General features: G+C 42.0%; 1 protein-coding gene across 5 annotated transcripts in view; it reads right to left on the bottom strand.

The window, feature by feature from the left end:
- The window catches only part of REEP3 (receptor accessory protein 3), a 129762-nt gene that overhangs the window by 6415 nt on the left and 107952 nt on the right, over positions 1–15395 (bottom strand). For all 5 annotated transcript variants that reach the window (XM_090058306.1, XM_090058304.1, XM_090058303.1 and 2 more), the window contains 2 exons: positions 4540–4687; positions 400–551 (listed from right to left, as the gene is read on the bottom strand). In XM_090058306.1, the coding sequence (XP_089914432.1) occupies positions 400–551; positions 4540–4687 (300 nt within the window). The remainder of the gene's footprint in view (positions 1–399; positions 552–4539; positions 4688–15395) is intronic.

Genomic DNA, 15395 nt, shown 5'->3' with positions numbered 1-15395 from the left:
ACTACAATACATGGGCTACTTTCTCCTTCCAAGTGGTTTCCAGACGTTAGGTCTCCAGCACTCTGACAAACATGCATTTAAAAAGCACTGTTCAAATTCATTTATTCAATGTTTTCTTATAGGTTCCCCATATTTTTCCTGTTTGTTGTTTAGTTGAATAAGTAGTTGCTTCCCTCATTTCTCCTAGGAAGCCAGAAATGGAACTAAATTCAGACCTATGTGGAGAAGGAAAATATTCTGGACTATACCTACATTTGGTGTTTTATATTTCAATTAAAAGTGCTGAATTACTCTAACATTTTAAAATTATAAAAGAGTGTGCATGCTTGGACTTTTTACCTTTCAAAATTACTTTATTACCAATAAAAACGAATATTGTTAGTGAACTAATGCACTTGCCTCTTTGCGGCCTTTAATACTTTTTACAGATTTCATGCTCTGAGATCTTCGAAGGCCCCTCTGAACAAACATCTCATCTTCTGAATGTGTCCCATCCATTTCCTCATCAGTTTTATCATCTCCAGAATTTCTCTCTAACTGAATCCTGTAACCTAAGAATAAACCATAGGGTAGAGATTTGGTTATAGAGAGAATGGTAGCACAATATTTAATTTGTATAGGCAAAATAAAACAACGAAGATTCAAGTTAGTTAAGGATCCACTAATTTTGCTGAAACTAGATGAAAAATTTTTCTTTGACATATACTCTTTATCTAGCTAAAATAGTTGTGCATCAGCTGTCTCAAAATAGAAAAGAAACATCTGCAAACAGCAATGTGCTCTAAAATTAAGTACATCAGCATTTTACTGCCCTGATCACACAGTTCTTAGGTCTGTCTTTGGCCATGACACATTTATCCTTTTAGAGTTGTCCAGCTGCCACTAATAATTTAGTCACTCCTCTAACTTACTGTTTTCTTGGAAGAGTTCTTTGTGCTACTGCAGTTGGGGATTAGCGGCAAATACTGTGTGCATATAGCAAATTCAGAGCTGTATTTAAAATAATGTTTGAAGCTACTAATCAGGTTTTTTGCTCTGGTCTCTTTCATTTTTCTTAAATGAGCTCTTCAAATTTCACATACATAATTCTTTAAGTGTCATGTCTCAAGAACAAAGACATACCCAATAACATACTACAGTTAAATAGCAAGGTTCCAGAAGTTATTTCAAGCCTGCCAGACAAGTATGCTTAAAATAATGGAAATCCAATCCTAATAAATCCAACAGAAAGGAACATAAGCTCTAGCAGGTAAAATGGAAGACAGAAGTGCTAAAAGGGAATATAAAGTACAAACAGTAAAATAAGGCAAAGTATATAAAGATCCCCTAACTGCAGTGTTCTGAAGCGTTTAGGAGGGTTTATTTTTAAATTATTCTTCATCCAAATTTCATTTTAACAATGCTTTTCTCAAGACTCACAACAACTACCTCATCCAGAAGTTATGCTCATGTTGAGTACAAACTTGACTGTATCTGTCCCTAAATTTAACTGAGTATATTACCAAAGATTTTCACTAGAGGGTGCAAACTGCTTTGTATAGCAACAAAGCTTAGCTACAAGCCCATCCTGTCTTATTTGGATCCAGGAGTGGACAATACATACAAAATGCAAAGTCAAGATAATTTACTAAGTTAAAAATTAGCATAAATACAATAACATTACAGCTAATTTATGACAAATTACTGCATTTTGTATTAAAATAGTTCTTTTGCAGACTGGAATGTTGAGCACTTTCAAGCAATTCAATTCAAGAACGTACAAAGCATAGAGAAGTGGCCTGTACACAGCAGCTGTAACTGCATCACTTGTGAAGCAAACACTGGCACAATGTATTTATCCTCTCAAGAAGGGCCTCTGGGTAAGTGCACTTCCCATTTCAATCATCATCACCTACCCTACCAATTATTTATTCTCCAGAACAGTTCTGTATAACCATTAACAGGCACTGTTTTATGGGAAAACACACCTTATCCCAGGCATTTTGTAACTTAAACAAAAAAAACCTAGATAAAATAAAACTGAACTATTCCCTTGCAAGGGACAGTAACTTATTTATATTTTAGTCAGGCTTCAGCCACAAAGTACAAGAAAGAACTTTTGCAACTGAACTTTTCTAATCTTTTCTTTAAAGTGGCACGGAGACTCATAAGCACAATGCGTTCATAATGGAAGACAAGATACCTCCTAGAATCTTAAGTGTTTGCTGCTAGTTGCTACAGTCAAGGGTAAATCCAGGTAAGGGATGCAGTCATATCCACCTTTGATTCCACTCCGCATTTCATTTCAACTTCTCATTCCATGGGCGTTAGCAACGCTCTCTCGTTTTTAATAGTCTCTAATGGTTCCACTGATAAGGTTATCCTTTCTTCTGCAATTCTGCTGCCTGTTAGATGCTCCTGGTACGGTAGCTCCCATTTCATAGCTCAGCAGACTGTTTTTAACCCTGACTACAAATATTAACTCAAGTGAACTTTAACTCAGGAGTGAAAATAACCTTTAGTGATGCATTGGATGCACTGTCAAGATGCTCAGAAAAGCTTAATTTTGTTTTATGAATTTGAAAAAGATGTACAGTTGATTCTAACAACAGAACTATACATACACACACACACACACACACACACTATTTTTGCCTACTTTGTGTTTTTACGTTATATATTATATAGCAAATTAACACACATTCCAGTAAAGTTGGGGGGTTTTTTTTGCTTCTAGTTTCTTTTTAACCAGAAAAAAAGTCACTTGTGTTACGTGATGATCAGGGATCCTGGTTTTCCATGATTATAAACAAACAAACAAATAGCAAATTCTCTGATAAAAGCCGCAAAATCCATGATTAAAATTAAAGACTCCCTACAGCTTCCCCCCAGCCCTACTGGTACCCCTCCCACAATAGCCCCCCCCAGCCTCACACATGCAGGCGCAGGCACAGGCACGTACAAACTAGCAGGTAAGTGTGTGTGGGGGAAAGGGAAGGGGTTGGGAGAATCTAGATCGAGAATGGGGTGGGAGGGGAGTGCGTCTCTGTGCCTGCTCCCAGGAACAGGGCTGGGGGGGCAATGGCAGTGGCACCCCTCTCCGGGCTGCACGTGCACTGCCCAGCTGGCCTGACAGAGGAGAGTGGGGGGAGCACTCATACACAGTGGCTGCCACTGCCATCGCCCCATGCTGCCACTGCCACGTCGCTTGCCTGTAGAGCCTCATGTACAACAAGCCACGGCAAAGCAGTATGAGCCGTAGCAGTGGCAGTGGCATGGGGTGGTGGCGGCCACCCTGTGCAAGTCCCCCCCTCCACCCACTCTGTCCAGCTGGCCAGGCGGCATGTGTGCAGCTCACAGAGGGACACCAAAGGGGGGGGAGGGGGCAAAGCAGTCATGGGGCAACTGGCACCAGCAATGCAGCATGGGATGTGGCACTGACAATGCGGGGCAGTGGCGCCCATGTGCAAACCCCATCCCCCCATCCGGCTGGGTGGTGCATGTGTTGCCCACAGAGGGGCACTGCTGCCCACAGCCCCTCCAGCCCTGCTCCTGCGAGCAGACATAGAGATGCACTCTGCACCCCACTCCATTCTCAATCATACCCCAGCCAGCTTCTCACAGCCAGCTTCCCACCCAACCCTGCCCTGCAAGCCCAAGCCCCACTACCTTACAGGCTCCACGAATGAACAGTGAGCCTGATCCAAGCCTAGGGTGAGTACAAGCCTCAGACCCCATCCTTCCCCCTCTCCCTTCCCCTCTAAGCAGGGCTAGAGGTTTCCCACCCTTTTTGCAATTAGCTCTTGCAGGCTGGAACTCTGCTAGCCTGCAGAGCTCCTTGCAAAACCAGGAAATCTGCAGATTTCTCTGCTAAAAGGTAAGATCCATTTTCTCTCTAATAAAAATGGGAAATACGTGGTTTTCTCTGTTTTCACATGGGAACCAGAAAACCTGGATCCCTGGTGATGATGCACCCCACCTTTCTCCATCCCCTTTTCAAAATCCTAGATCCACCAATGGCTACAATATATATCTTTTTCATTTAAAATTAATACAATACAGTCTAAAATATACAAGACATATTGTTTCAATATTTTTGTATTGTGACAACTTAATGACTAACTTTGTTACTGCCAAACAAGAAAATTCACCTTTTAACCAGTGACTTTGCCAACATTATGAACCTGTAAATTTACCTTTCATACTTATTTACTCAATTTCAGAACAGCTACCATTAGTAACAGTTACAAATAGAATCCAAAATATTTGTCTTCTACTTCACTAAACTTGAACTTAAGTAGCTCAACAAAGGTAGTTTACTTAAATAAGTTGTTCTCATACCTTACCCTCATTTTTATAAAAGAAAAGAACCTGCAAGATAAAACAAATCCACAACCTTAGTTACATGGTTTAAAAATATTATTATGAATACCAAATTTTTTTAAATAAGGAGACAGTTTGCAAATATTTAAAGACAAAAAAGTACTTGTTCCTTCTCTTTCATTTATCAGAATTCAAAGGCACAAAAGGGATGCAAAGTCTGAGAAAGATAATACATACCCAGAGATTCACTGACTGAACTTTTGGTTTTCTTTCTGGTTTCTGGTAAAGCCTGATAGGGTCTCTGTCCTATAGGCTCATCTCCTTGAATAGCTGTTAAATCATGCATACTGAAACTTCTCAGCCTTTCAGTTATTGCACCTTGACTCTGGAATACAGTAATAGTTTCTTTCAAGAACAAATGGAGAAGGCTTACTTACTCTTAATACTGATTTAAGAAAGTTAAACATATGCTTTCTTATTTTACAATTTTATCTTAAGACATGCATGCAAAAGGTTGGTATTTGTTTTACGAAGTATTCATTTTCCCCTCCTATGTAAGTGGAATTTGCTCAAGCTTAACATTAGGATATTCCATGAAAAGGATTTAAAAAAATAGCAATAAAGCAGTGTGGTGGCAGTACAATTATTAATGTTTTAGTTCTAATTTTTTGCTCTTTATTCTAAGCAGATTAAAGATTCTCCCCTCTTCCTGATATGCCTTTAAATGCCTAATCAGGAATGCTAAATATACATGAATACATACATATTACCCATTTCCACTTCTCAACTTTTCAACTGTAGTTTTCAGAACCCTCAATTAAAATTACATAAAGCATTTTACATGGAGGTCCAAATTATACTCGTTTCTCCACAGCATAAAAAATACTTGAAAATGAGTTCTGCAAGGAACAAAAGCAATACAAAGGATTTCATATTTTCCTTATACATCAATATTAATCAGTATTGGTGGTAAAAAAATTAAAAGACCTCAAATCAGTCGGGAACTGGTACCAATACAGAACAACTCATTGAAAGATGTTTGAAAGCACAGCCTAAAGTGGCCAGAAGTTATAAAAGTCTAGTCAGAGTTCTCATGAAGATACCTGTTATGACTTTAAAAATGTAGCAGTGCACTCTGACACAGCTAAGGGATCTTAATGAACAAATATTACCTTACAAGTACATTTGACACTTTAAGGAGGTATTAAATGCCCCTCTTGGAAAAAATACATGTGGAAAATAAACAGCTAATGCTAAAGTTCACTTTTGCCAAATGAAAGAAAGATGAGCAACTAAAAGATAGTTAAATTAATAAAATTAAGATGATATATGCATTAAGTAAAGCTAAATTAAAATAATGTTGCTTAGTATTCCGATTTCAGTTACCAAGTCAAGCACTCATTTTCTTGTGCAACTTTAATTCTTCCCTCTTATGCATTTTATATTAGCTTTTAGCTATGACTGATTTCATGCACAAGCAGGACAGTATTCACTGAGTAGAGAAGCTATTTGATTTTTTTTTTTATCTTCATAATTGAAGCCCTCTAATACAGGCCTCAATCACACAACTAAAATAACTAATAGTATTAGTTGAGAGTAGGAAAAAATTATTATGTGTGAACTAATCAACAATTATTCATACAAAACAAAATTGCAGGTTACACCTAGAAAGGTAACCCAACTTCACAGATTGTCAGAATCAAAATGGAAAACAATATGAATAGAGAAGACTCCAGCAGAGTTGGTCCTACATCCAAGACTGCTAACCTATTCTTAATGGGTATGGACATGTGTACATTTTGAGGCATTTAAAAAAAAAAATGCATACGCTGGTAGGTTCTAATTACATGTGGACAAGCCAGGCAAGTGTGGCAAAACTGCCCCAAATTTAACACTGCTTCATCCAGCATTAAAGTTGGAGTGATTTAGATTTGTTACATGTGAACAAGCCAGGAATGATAAATTAGACTGTAACAGCTGCTGCCCTTTTAAAATGCCTCCAAATGTATATGTCCATATCCAATAGGGGTGTGTGAAACAGGTCATATTCAATTTGGATTCGGCCCAAATTGGGGACAGTGATTCAATTCATCAATTCAGAACACTGTCCCCAGTTCAAATTCGGCCAAATCTGAATCTTAAGATTCAATGCCAATTCGGAGAATCAGCGAGTCGGCCACAGACATGGCTTTAAACGTTTTTTCTACATACCCTGAGGTATCAGGAATGGCTTATAAATGCTGCGATGCTGGGACAGATACAGCATCCAACAGGAACGCGGGGGGCCCCCCTGCGTGCTTGGCGGCAAACTCGGAAGTGGGCCAGAAGTACTTCTGGTCCACTTCCAGGTCTGCCAGGGAGCACGCTGGAGGGACCCCATGCCCTCCCGGCTTAGCAATCGGCCACAGGGGGACCCTGGGTGCCCCCCCACCAGACCCAGGAGGCACCAGTTGCTGAGCCACAGAGGTGCAGGGGAGACCCCCACCACGCTCCACAGCAGGCCCAGAAGTGCTTCTGGTCCACTTCTGGGTCTAATGCTGAGCGCACTGGGGATCCTCCCGTGTTTCTATGGGACCCTTCATGTGCCCCGGCATCTCAGCATTCGTGAGCCACCTGCTACCTTGAGGTATGCAGAAAACATATTTAAAGCTGCGTCTATGTCCAAATCATCAGATCTCTCCGAATCAATTTGGAGGGTTCCAATTCAATTTGGAGAGATAAAAGCGTCTCCTAATTCTATTTTGATTCAGAGATTCAGCCAAGTCTCTGCCGAATTGAATCAGGGGCCAAAGCTTCACAAAGCCCTAATATCCAATACATGTAATCTAAGGCTAGGGACAGAACTTACACATAGACTGGTTTAAAAGATCAGAAACTGGTTTAAACGTGTAACAGAATAGAAATTCAGCGCACAAAAACCACTTTCAAAATGACCAAAACCACTTCAAGATAAATCTGATTGGATGTAGTATGAGATTTAACTGATTTAGGTCAAACCAGTTTATGGAACTTGTCCCAGATCCCTTTCTGGTTCAAGTTAATTCACAGTCCCCCAGCATCCCAGCATGCTTTGCAGCCCTGGACTAGGATGCCTGCCCCAGTGGAGCAGGAACTACCTCATCCCTCTGTTCCTTAGCCTGCTTTTGCCTGCGTCTATCAGCCCATAGGGATGGCCAATGGGTCGGGGGGGAGAAGAGGAACAGATCGCCAGCCTCCCTCGCCAGGGTCTACACAGGACATGGAGGGAGGGAAAGGCCCTGTGGTGTGGGCTTTTCAGACCCTGGCAGCCTTCTCTCCTCCCCACCTCCAAGCTGCTGATTGCTTCAAAGGCTGCCACAGAAGCAAGGGAGAAAGTCCTCCCAGCCAGGCGCCTGCCCCTGCTACCCATCATGGTGGCCCCTGGCCTGTGGGGCTCCCCCCCAACCCAGCTCAGGGTCCCCCAGCCTGGGGCAGCTCCAGGAGCTGAGGGGAATCTTCTCCTTCTGAACCTTGCCTCAACTCCTGCTAATCTCAGGCAGCTTGAGGGAATGAAAAGAAATTCTCCTGCTCCTCCACAGCTGGTTTTGCCTTTGCCTGTGAGCCTGAGGCAAAACAAATGCAGGAAACAGAGGAATTTCCCTCTGCTCACTGAGCTATCCCTGAGACTCTAGCACCTAAGGCAAATGGGTGGGGTTGGATTAATCAAGTCTGCTCCCAAGGGGCAGATCTCTGGCACATCACTGGAAAAAAGTATGTGTATAATGTCCTTGGTTCTTAATACAATGCATCACCACATGGGCCAAAGCCTATTTTTCAATGTAGGAAAGCAGCAGAAAAAAATATTTTTTCTGTGTACTGTCCAGGGGTCAAGCTGCCTTAGGACTACATAGGTGGGGCACTGAGAACTGCATGCACAGTACTGATGGAAGACGGGATTTGACAACTGATCAAAAGACTATGCTGTATATCACAAATGGGAAGCAATTATTTGCAAGACCTTATAACTGGTCAAGTGAGAATGGTTTTTTTCATAGTGCCAGAAAAAAAAGACACGTCTTTGACCAAAAATGATTGTCTTTGAGAAATTTTCAAAGTCTAAAACAATTAAAAGAAGTTCAAAATAGTTGTAAGATTTATTTTTTTAATTGAAAAGTATTTGACAACTTGAGTATAAAAGGGTCTCCCACTCCCATGCTACATAACTGAATTTTTAAAAGAAAAATGTAGAAAGCTCTTATCTGCCATTACTGAAGTAGGAGCACAAAAACTATGACTAGCCACAACTTTCAACTACAACTTCTCAAAAATTCATGAGATGAACATAATTGGGCCTCCTCTTAGATGAGATGCCTTCAAACAAACAACTCCTGTGGGAATTAGCATTTGTGATTCAGAGTCAATAATGAGGTAATATCACAGCAAGGTGGTAGGGAGATGCAGTACTAGAGTAAAAGACTAACACACACACTGACAAAGTATAATCACAATAAGTCATTTAAGATCCCACAGCAATTTTCACAAATATAATTAAGCCTGGGAATTCTAGCCAACTTTAAGATTGGTCAGTTATGTTCTGCCTTTCTAAATTCTACATGGAGTTTCAATTAGTTAACAGCCATTTTCTGTATTGTGGGATTGAGGAGACATTATTTACCAAGTTTCACCCACTAGAAATTGAACTAAGCAAGGACAATTCTTGTAAAAATATTCTCTAATATACATTGTGCCTGCAGGCATGAACACAGACACACACACATAATTTGCAAGATGTTATGATGTTCTGGGATGAGAGGATCATTTTAAAAGCTAAGCATTCTGTATATTAGCTATGAATTTATCAGGTTTATATACTGCCCTAACCAAAAAAGGCCCTCCATGATACATATTCCTATGTCCAGGAAAAACGTAGCCTTCAGTCTTAAGATAAAATAGCTTGGACCTTCTGCCACAACTAGCGCTTGTAGATCACTATGGGAAGCATACAGGATAAATGATCTATGAGATGCTTCCATTTTATATTTTTCTTGAATAGCTACATTTTACTGATAAACTGCTTTGTTTTATGTATTTCCCACAGAACTGGAAGTATACACAATCACAGCATGCGGCAGGACTGCCTATCTTCTGAACAGGCTCTATACCTACCCCTCTCTGCCACACATGCTGCATTGCCCTTGGGACACACACTGCAGAACATTCCTGTCACACCATGAAGGCCTCTCTGCTGCATAAATGCCCTTGCATCATGGGCTCCTTGGGCTGCCCAGCCCATCCACAGAGGCAGATGCATAAAAAGCAGATTCTAGAGGAGGGATGGCGAGTCCATTAAAATGTAGTATGTATGTAGAAAATGACAAGCTCTGTTGCGTTTTCAGCATTTTTACGAGATCCCCAGTTTCAGGCTCTAATACTGCGATGTGTATGCATTAAGAAATCAAATTAGTTCTTAGGCTGTATCAGCGCAACTTCAGAACAAACCCAAACCCACTTATTTCAGTGGTTTCTCTCCAGGTTTACCTAGGCGAAAAGGATTCAGCCTAGACTGATATAAATTAATATTGATCTATAGTATGTCTCTACCTCTTTGATAAAATTCACACAATTAAAAGTATTTTAATGCATACTGCATACAGAACTTAGTAAAGATAGTGTTCTATTTTGTCAACTAATACAAGTTAAATAGCATCTTTTAAAATACAAACTAATAACTAGTGCATAGAAATAACAGTATTTAAACAATTACCATGAACAATATCACTTGTGAGCACACATGTAAAATGTACCTTCACAGACAGCTTAGGGTAGAAATGTACCATATTTACTTGAATACAAGACAACCTGAATATAAAAGATGACCCCCAATAATTTCATTCTATATATAGAAAATTTATAAATTTGTTATTTTTTCCAGGTATAGATTCTACTTATCAGAGGTTTACCTTGAATATGTCCCCTTCCACTACTACAGTAGGGAAAATAAATCTGGAGTGGGGGTCAGGAAGCCCCCTTGCCCGGTGCCTCCCAACTTCTTTCCCTTGCAGCCCCTTCCCCTCTTCCTTTGTCACACCCTGCTCTCCCTGAGCACATGGAAATGAGAAGCAAATCTGAAAGCACTAACCTAAAAATAAACATACCTGCAGTAACCTGAAGATATAGGGAAATCACTGTAGGTACCCACAGATTCAGTTCATCCAGAACTGATGCCGTTTACCATTTTTCAAACTCATGCAAGTTTTAGCACAGGTACTTCATAAACACACTTTTAAGCAGCACTTCTCTACCTACTTGTATATAGTACAAATTATGCATGACATTAGTCCAAAGTCAGAATGCTCATATATATCTGTCCCAGGGGGACAAAAATGTAGGCACTGGAGCAGCCTCCTGTGGCAGGTCCCAAAGCAGGGCTGACCTACCCAAAGAAAGAAACAAAGACCTGGAAAGAGGGCACACTTACCGTCCCTAGGAGAAGCAGAGCTGTGCCAAGAAGGGCCACCGGTGTGGTTCATCACCTGCTTTTATTGCTGACTGGGAATGGTGCCGGCAGATAACATCAGCAAAAACTGCTGCCTGGCAGATTTAAAAGCTGGTGGTGGGAAAATGGAGATGGGGGCAGCGACGCTGAAGCCAGAGAGAAGCTGCTCCCCGGGCTGCAACTCCACAGGGTTTGCAGCTTGGAAGGAGGATGGACGAAGACCCGCAGGAGGGGTCTCAACCACGTTAGAAGACTTACACACCTGACTTGGCAGGACAGCCAGGCCATGGACAGACGACATTGAGGGATCTTGTGGATCACAGATGCCAGACCCGTGAGTGGGGTGGACAGAAGCCCATACCCTGATTATTCTTTTCTTTTTCTTTTTTTTATTACTTTATTTTGGAGGGTGCACGGAGCTTGGATGGGGGCAGGGAGGGAACTCAAGTGACCCCGAGTCAAGAGAGAGAGCCGAGGCAGCACAGCAGAAGCCTCAAAAGGGAAAACAGGTACAGAGACAAGGATGATCCCCCACCTCATCGTCATCCAAGGTGAGAAGTCGCTGAGGGACAGGCAAGGAGAGAAGAGAGCAGATGAGAACGTCAAAAAGGGACAGGCTGGTGACCCATCATCCGGCGGTCCTGAGGGCTGGCGCATGGCTGGGGTGTAGGGGAGGTGGAGCCCCAAAAACTCCAGCAAAGGGTAGCACCTGGTCAGCGAGAAGCCCCGAGCAGGAGCCCCACCACTGAAAAGGAGATTAAGTCGTGGCAGGCGTGTGTTGGTGCCTCCCTCGGGGTTGAACGCAACCCAGTGCACAAGGCCCAGGGACACAGCCCGCGGCTGGAACTGCGTATGTGCTCAAAGGTTGCTAGACAGCACCTATATGAGACCAGGCAGCTCACTAGAGTTCACCGGGCTGGTCCCAAGCAGAGACAATAGTATTATTTCAAGCCATGGTGACCCCAGAGATCACCACTACTTAGTAGGGCTGTGTATTCCAGAAATACTCCCACAAAGGATCCACATACCAATCAGCACCCTCACTCATGACTGGAACCTGAAGGCTGGAGAAGACACAGGAGTCACTGGAAATGGGAAAGAAAGGTGCAGCTCAGTTGTGGGAATTACAAGCAAGTCAAAATGTATTAGATGTAATGGCTCACCATAACTTAGAGTCAGCACTGAGGAGGACCAAGCACAATATGCAACTACCATATCTTATTCAGATGGGTTGCACCTATTCTCATGGGAGGGCCACATATGGTTCTTGGATGATTCAAAGAGTTTTGGTCCTGTTCTGGCTAATTTGACCTGGAACACACAACATTTTCATTAAGAAAAAAGGGAGGTTCCCATCAGCATTGAAAACCTTAAAGGCAGAGAGACAGGGATCAATAGAGCTTTGGGGTATAATGAATAGAGGAGGGAAACCCAAAGTTAAAAACAATGGCAGTGGTGGGCAAGCAAACATGAGGTGGAAAAAGTTTTAAAAAGAGTGGAAATGAAGATCCAGAGACAGATGGAAAGTGGATGAAGGTAGAGAAGAAAGGAAGAAAGGAAGTGACAGCAGGAGCAATGGCAGAGGCAGCAATGATGAGAGTTATGAGGTTAGAAAGAAGACAGGAGCAGAGGGGAGTGGGAGCAGCAAGAGAAAATACAGGTGAAAAGCAGAGAATGGTGGGAGCATGACAAGAGGCCAACCTACTGGGAGTGGAACAGTGGGACAATATAGAACAGGCACTAAGAGAAGCTAGATAGAAGGGGCTGCTGATAAAGGCAACTTTAGCCAGCAGTAGGAGGCAGATAGGATCGATGATGAACAGATACAATTTCCTGGAAAAGGGTACTGTTTGAGATTTTGGAGGAGCATCTCACCAGCCTGACTGTTTTCTCGAATCAAAAGACTTGGGAATTGACTTACCAGGATGAAGAAGGTTATGAGAAGTTTTGGAAGAAATATGAAAAGGAAAATGGGATGAAGGAATTAAGAGGGATAAAGTTCATAGCAGGGGAAAAGTCGAGAGAAAGACTGATTATAGTTTGAATATACACAGATTTAACAGAGGCAGAAGACATAGAAAGATGGATGGAAAAATATGTCCAAAGGGTAATGTTAGCAGAGGAAGTAAGGGACAGATACAGTATCTGGGAAGGATCTCAAAGGGCACAAGTAGTTTTACAAGCAGTCAAGTGGAGCCCAAGTGGGGTGCTGCTCCTTCCAGTGATGCAGACTGGGGCACACCAGGGTTTTTATAATGCACCCATGGGCAACCAAAATGGTGCAGCATTTGCAGATAAGTTGGACACCTTTCCATGCACTGTCCCCTTGTGGTGTGCCACAGATATGAAGAGATGGAGCGTAGAGCAGTAAGTCCCTAAAATGTACTATTTATAGAGGGACATTTGTATCGTAGGTGCCCCAAAGTCTTTGCAAATGTAGTCAGACCCCCTGAGGAACAGCAAAACCCTGCAGAGGAGAGGAGGGGTTGGACACCAAGGCAGAAACAGTGGAAGAAACCCTTCAGGAGGGGGAAAAAGGAGAAGAGTGAAATATCTGCGACTGAGGCAGCACAGGAAGAGATAAGAGCTGGAATGGAAAGAAAGGCAGTGATAGCAAACAGCTCAGATGCTGGGGTGGGGACAACAGAAGCAGAGATGAAGCAAGAGAAAGAACCAGAGAGACAGGCCAGGAAAAGAAAGAAAACACAAGGGCTGAAGATCAGGAAGAAGAAACCTGATAACGAGGGAAACCTAATGCCTCTGAGCTCCAGTCCAGGAGTGGAGACCAGAAGGCAGGAAGCAGCAAGGATATGCAAGCCTTCCTAAACAGAAAAACAATCTGGCGGCTTACACATGCTACAGGAATGCAGCTGAAGAAGGAGAAGTAGTCTACCGCACTGAGCAGCAGCACAGACGCACCTTAAAGGGGCGGGCACACTCATTTTAAAACAAGCATAAATGCCACTGACACTAGTTTCACTTAACATCAGGAGTATCTGAACAAGGAAAATATGGGAACAGACTGAACCAGTGTTGAACCAAGGAAGGGCAAACAATCTGCCTACCAGAATGTGGTATACCAGGAGAGAGGGATTATAAACACTTTGCAAAAAAGTGGAGATGGGGACCATATCTTGCTGGTTAGGAACAAATAAAAACAAAGCAGCAGGGGTAGCAATATTATTCAGGAATTCAGAGCTGAAAGCAAAGCAGGTAGAAAGAGTCATCAGTGGCAGATTGTTACGAATGATACTATCAGTCAGGGGAACAGAACTAGATATGCTCAATGCATGTGCATCATCAGAAATGGAGAGAAGGAATGTGCTGCTTAGAAAGCTAGCAGTTTATGTGGTCACAGGGAGACAGTGCACAATAGTGGGAGATTTTAATTGTATAATCAAAATGGGTGACAGAATAGAGGAAGGAGGAAATAGAGCTTTAGACAGCTCATCCAGACTGTTAACAAATATAATAAAAGAAGAGTCGCTAAGAGATGTGTGGGCAAGGGAGAAAGTTTTCACTGGAACAGACCCCAGTGGAAAGACAACTAAAAACTGACTTTGTTTGTATCAAAAGAAACAGGAATAAGGAAGAAAGACACATGGCTTTTTGTGATCACTGGATGCTGAAGGTGGAAACGAATATTGGAAAGAGCCCCATGAGAGGGAAAGGGCTGTGGAAGTTAAATGTGCAGCTGTTACAGGATGAGGAGATGTCAAGCATACACAAGACAGTATGAATGTTGGCAAGCACTGAAGAAATATGTCAGGAGTGCCACAGAATGGTGGATGATGGTGAAGAAGAGGAAGGGAGAATTCTTCAGGAAGAAAGGCTGGAGATGTGCAGAGAAAAGAACAAAAGAACTAAGAGAGCTGCAAAGAAAGATACAGGAGCTACTAAAGAAAACCACATAAGGAAGACAGGTACAGGAAGAGCTAGAAGAAACAAGGCAATAGTTAGAAACCTGGTTTAAAAGAAAGATGAGAAAAAATGTTCTTAGTACAAGCACCCTGTGTGGGACAAAACAAAGAATGGTCCCAATACTTTTTGGCCAAAGTGAAAGCAGAAAAAGGAAAGCTTAAAGCAGTGCAGAAAGAAGGTGGTACCTGGGTGAAAAAGCAGGAAAAGGTGGTGGAGGTGACAAGATTTTACAAAGAGCTATACCAGAAGAAGGAAACAGACTGGAAACGGATGAAGGATTTCTTGAAAAATACTGAAAACAAAGTATAGGAGGAAGAAGCAAAGAAAACAGAAGAAAAGATAAACTTAAAGGAACTGGAGGATTGTTTAAAAACCTTCAAGAGGAAAACAACCAGAAGCAGATGGACTGCCTATGGAATTTTATGGGATGTTTTGGGCATGGGTAGGGAGAGATATGGTGGATGCTTTCAAGGAAATAGCAGAAACAGGAAAGGCAGAAAAAGATTTTACAAGAAACGTTGTGATCTTACTCTTCAAGAAAGGGAAGAAAGAATTCCTGAAAAACTGGAGACTGATTACACTCCTTAATATGGACTATGAGGTAACAGATAAGACTCTGGCTTTGAGGATGAAAAAAAAATCTCCAGAAGATAATACATGAAGATCAAGTACATGCAGTACCAGGTAGAAGTACCTCCGAAACGATCAGAGACGCACT

The sequence above is a fragment of the Crocodylus siamensis genome, chromosome 7 (assembly GCF_052110815.1).
Source record: "Crocodylus siamensis isolate JL-2025a chromosome 7, ASM5211081v1, whole genome shotgun sequence".
Lineage (NCBI taxonomy): Eukaryota > Metazoa > Chordata > Crocodylia > Crocodylidae > Crocodylus > Crocodylus siamensis.
This window is presented reverse-complemented; position numbering and strand designations above follow the sequence as displayed.